The sequence below is a fragment of the Cydia splendana genome, chromosome 8, assembly GCF_910591565.1.
Source record: "Cydia splendana chromosome 8, ilCydSple1.2, whole genome shotgun sequence".
Classification (NCBI taxonomy): domain Eukaryota; kingdom Metazoa; phylum Arthropoda; class Insecta; order Lepidoptera; family Tortricidae; genus Cydia; species Cydia splendana.
Window position 1 is genome coordinate 8571494 of NC_085967.1, and position 5382 is coordinate 8576875.

Here is a 5382-nt window from a genome sequence, read left to right on the forward strand (position 1 = left end):
GAAATGAAAGATCTTGAAATGTGTCAAATGTCAAAATTTGTTTTTTAAAACTTTGTCTATAGATTGATGAACATACTGCCAAAATGTTCATTTGATTCATTATTTTATTTTATTTTTATTTTTAGATGCCAAATAAAAATGTTGACTTGACATTATATACCTATTCACCTAAAGTGTAAACAACGTTATTTACGGTATTTGACGTCTGTCACTCACAACAGCAATACTACGTAAAATGTTTTGCACATCGAAATCACAAAGGAAAACAACTGCACTGCGAACGTTTACGTTCTACGTCTTTTTTTTTTTAATTTTAGGGTTGGCCGGACACCACCGTTATGAATCGGTAGTCGTCTAAGTAAATCGATATGAATTTTTCATTTTTCTTTTAATAAAAATAAGGAAAAGGTGGATAATTAACTGTAAATATGGATATATTTATCGTCACTTAACAGACAACAAATTTGACAAAGTAATAACATAAATAAACTTTAAAATAGATCCCCAGTTAGTTTCAATTTTGACAATGGGTGCGACCTACTCGGTCGGTGTATTAAATACACCGACCAACCGGTAGCTTGCGGGAAAACCATATAATTCTAGCTTTATTTAAATCTCAAATAAAAATTCATTATACGTCACAATTCGATACCTCAGTCTACGTGCCATCCAATCGTAATCGCTTGCTGTGACAATCGATTTGCGTTAGTTACATCTCTATATACGTCAGTCATAATGTGTCAAATACCGCAAATAACGTTGTTTACACTATAATACTAAAAACTAAACACGGTTAAACCGTCTTTAAATAAAAACTTTCTCTTGCTTTAATTTTAATGCCTTTTTAGGGTTCCGTAACTCAAAAGGAAAAAAACGGAACCCTTATAGGATCACTCGTGCTAGCCATATTTCAGTGGTGCTAGCTCGTGCTTCTGTCTGTCCGTCTGTCACAGCCTATTTTTAGTGTTCCGTACAAAACTTTGTTCACGGAACACTTGTTTTTATATCGTTTTAAGATGCAGATTGCAGAGCCCTCTAATATAATGCTTTTAGTTGATAGGGTACCTACTTAACTAAAAATCGCTCTTTGGCGTAGGAAAACATCCTTAGAAACTCTACTTTTCTCAATAAAGCCTTTCGGAAGTCAGATTCATAGAAACTAGTGCCTGCGTAATTGGAATTATGTTACCGCATCTTACGTTGCCGTTACCAACTTCAGGCTTAGCTTCCTTTTGTGTGCCATGGCAGGAAGTTGTGATGATGTTACTAACTTACTATTGTTATTTCTCTCCTTAATAGTAGTGAACTCTTTATTGTACAAAAACACATAATAAAAGTAACAAAGTAGGTACAATTAGGAAAAGCGAAGTACAAAGGCAAAATTATCACTTTGACACCTTTGAGTAGATGAGAGGAGAAAAACAACTTTATTTTATTTATTTGTAGGTACAGTCAGTATGAATTAATTGTGTTAAGAATTTGGTTAAGGTAAGGTTTTAAAACTACCTAGGTACCTTCATTTTATAAGAAATATAATTTAAATTCAAATAATAATCTTTATTTCAACATAATCAGACAAATAATATATTATAATAGTTATCTCATTAATACTAAGTGGTGAGGGCTGCCCATGGTGGTGACATTGGCTGAGGGTTCTGGAGGTATGACATGACCACAGCTGATATTGACAGCATGAAGGAGCTAACAATCTAAAACAAAAAATATCAGTTTTAATACTTTATATTATATTAACATTGTAGAAGGCTCTCAATTACCTAGCTGTCAATAGATGATTAAAAATAATTGCAACATGCTAGGTGTGTTTTTTCATATATTGGAAATGGGGCAAATGGGGCTGAAAATGTACTTTTATTCAGCACAAACCATGACCATGACTGTATAAAATATCTGGCACAATTTTATTTGTAGAGCGATAAGAGTGTGTCACCTATGTTTGCGGACTTCGAAGAGTAACATATTATTGCAGGTGTGATGTGACTATACTTCATAAGGCACAGAGCACATGCTAAAATTATAACAACCTTCAAGCTTTTTGCTTCGAATAATAATATTGACCTCTGATATCCCTTATATAAATGATATAAAAAAATATTTGTTTGGACCAACTAATGCACAATACACTACTGTAACTTTATCTTACACACATGATTCATAAGCTACAATGAAAACTTTAATTTTAAATTGTTAGAAACTCAATAAGCACCTGTTTAGTATCATCAGAAACCCTAGAGTTAGCGAAGCTGATGCTGGAGCAGAACACAGCAGTCCATGCACACCACTTCAGGCGCATCATGAGACCGCACATGGAGAACACCATTCCTTAAACAAGAAATTGAAGTTGTACATAATTATCCGAACAGAGTTGGAATGTCATAACACAAGGCAGCTGTTATCATTAGGGTTCCATTACCAAAGGGTAAAAACGGGACCCTATTACTAAGACTTCACTGTCTGTCCGTCTGTCTGTCTGTCCGTCTGTCTGTCTGTCCATCTGTCTGTCTGTCTGCCCGTCTGTCTGTTCATCTGTCTGTCTGTCAGTCTGTCACCAGGCTGCTGCTGTATCTCATGAGCCATGATAGCTAGGCAGTTGAAATTTTCACAGATGATGTATTTCTGTTGCCGCTATAACAACAAATACTAAAAACAGAATATAATAAATATTTAAGTGGGGCTCCCAGTGATTTATTTGACATTTTTTGCATAATAGTACAGAACCCTTCGTGCGTGAGTCCGACTCGCACTGGGCCGGTGTTTAATAATAATCTGGTGTGTTATATAATTTCTAATATTGCTTGTATCAGGAATATTTTTATTACAATAATAATAACTAAAGTATGCAATTGCTGATTTCCTCGAAAACCAAATATGGGGCTATTCATAAATTACGTCATTTCAAGTTAGGGGGGGGGGGGGTCTGGACATCGGATGACGGTAGCGTGAAGTAGGAGGAAATGGGGTCATTTGAAGCATGATTTTTGGATGATTATAGGGGGGGGGGTCCAAAATCGTCAAAAATCGATGACGTAATTTATGGACAGCCCCTATGTGACGTCACACCAGGGGGGCAGAGGTTGCCAAATGTGACAACGAACAGGGAGAGGTCCAAAAATTTACAAAACCTTTGACCCTCCTTTTGTAAATTTTTTCCTAATGACAATCATTTCAACTATTGAGCCCCGAGGAGGCTTGAACTCACGACCATGACTTTTTTGTGCCAAATTAAGGGTCAATAGCACAAGTTTTAACAATTGAGGTCATACCCAAAATGTTCATATAGTCCGTGGTGAGATCCTCAGCAGGGGCCGACGACGGCGGTGGCGGCTTGTAGCGGCGCTCGCGGTCGGCTCTGCGTGGATCTGAAGTTAATTGCATCTGAAACCATTACAATTAAAAAATCTTATTATTAAAGCCCTTGTTGAATTAAAATGCGAACGGCAAACTTCACTACTTACCTTTTGAAATTTAAGGATTGGCCCACAAATAATTAAAAAGTATTAAAACCCGGATAGCAACAAAACAAATAAATTTAATCTTAAATATCTTTAATTTAATTTATTCATGCCTCATTGTAAAACCTAGCATATAGCATTAATCTTATCACGAAATCGTCAATGTCATTGTATTTATGTCATGGCGACAGCTGTCAAGTGTTAAAGTTATGAAGTCCGAATTGTACCGCACGTTTAATTGTAGAATAGCCGTTTCGATCAAAGAATATAATACTGTTTCGATCAATTTGATATGATTCTAAACAGCTTGAAGCTTTTTATTAAGTTTATTCAATAATACTTAGGTATACCAACATTTCGCGAAATTGTTGAACCCATTCACCACCTCATAAAAAACGATTTTTAAACATATCTTAGATTCTAGGACTAGGTCTAGGACTAGACTATTCTTAGATCTTAGAATTAAACATATCTCGAGGTTATAGACGTTCCAAAGTTGAAACGCTGACCTTGTACAAATTGTACAAGTTGCATTTAGGGCCACCACACCCTAACGTCTCACGATCGTCGGCGTCTATTCAAATCTTACAAATCTACTGCTTCCCGATTGCGCACCACGATAGACAACTGATGGCCCATCAGTGATGGGCCTTTAGCCACTGTTTACTGGGGCCTTAAAAGCCGTAACAGACTACCGTAGACTTTTAAGGTGGTCGCCGTACGTGCGTTAAGGACGCAGCTATAAGTAGAACGAACGAGAACGAGATATTTTGACCGCATCAAGGTCGCGGTGCGGTGCGGTAGTCTGTTACGGCTTTATGTTTAGTTCGTTTTTTTTAGCATTAGAAAGAAGGTAAGCGATCTTGACATTTCTTTTAATTGAAAAACGCTTTTAAAAATCAGTAAGTTAGAGTCTGTGCGGAACCTAACACCTCTCTACCATGACTCTGCCTTAACACGTCTAAATACATAAAAGACGAATAGGACATTCAACTTTCAACGCGCAAAAGGTAGAAATTTTATAGGTACTTATCAGTGAAATATACGGGGTCAAGCTAAATAAAACCCTTTAAAAATCCTCCAATTTATTTCTGAAATATTTCATGATAGAGCTGTTTACAGTTCAGTTATTAGTTCTTATGACAATATGGCATATAAATAACACTTGCACTGCGTGCTATCAAAATCGTTGCCGACTTACCTCTGTCTATAGAGTTAAAGTTAGTACAAATTATAATATATAGAAGTAGAGGTAGGTACGTTAAGGTACCTACTACTCGTGCCAAACAACAAAAAAAACTATGCTTTTACCTAAACCAGTACATATCCGAATAAAAGCCCAAACAAAATTAATAATGGTAAAAATATGCAAATCCTCTCAATTAGTGTAACTGCTGTAAAAAGGTAGAATTCGTGTTGGCTCGTCCGCCATTGGCCGGTGGCTGGACGGTGCGCACGCCCACCGCCCGTGGCGCGCAAGCCTGCTGTTTACATGTGAAATCTTAAATAATACATTTATATTAAAAGTGGACGTTTATATGCCATTAGGTATGATTATAGGTAGATGTGGAAATAGAAATATCTTCGGACTGAGAAATTGAAATTCTAGGTAAAGTCGGACCAATTAAGAAAAGTCTGCAGCGGATTTGATAGCCACGCAGTGCAAGTGTTATTTTAAACGTTAAACTTCTATGAAATTATAACGTATAAATAACACTTGCACTGCGTGGGCTATCAAATCCGCTGCAGACTTTTCTTAATTGGTCCGACTTTATACGTTTGCGCAGCTGATGTGTAACATGTTAAATATCAAAGAGTATCTGCTGATTGTAATGGAGAGGTAATAAAGCCTAAAACAACGAACCCTCTAGTTTGACAACCGAAACAGATGGTGCTGTAGGTATTGCTCCGA

General features: G+C 36.6%; 1 protein-coding gene across 1 annotated transcript; it reads right to left on the reverse strand.

The window, feature by feature from the left end:
- Positions 1 to 1536: 1536 nt before the first annotated feature.
- On the reverse strand, positions 1537 to 3616 carry LOC134793231 (protein Asterix). The gene is made up of 4 exons (XM_063764798.1): positions 3474 to 3616; positions 3282 to 3393; positions 2225 to 2340; positions 1537 to 1709 (listed from the first exon to the last, which is right to left on the reverse strand). Exons 2-4 carry the CDS (start codon positions 3391 to 3393, stop codon positions 1611 to 1613), a joined length of 327 nt encoding a protein of 108 aa, XP_063620868.1. The 5' UTR covers positions 3474 to 3616; the 3' UTR covers positions 1537 to 1610.
- Positions 3617 to 5382: the final 1766 nt, after the last annotated feature.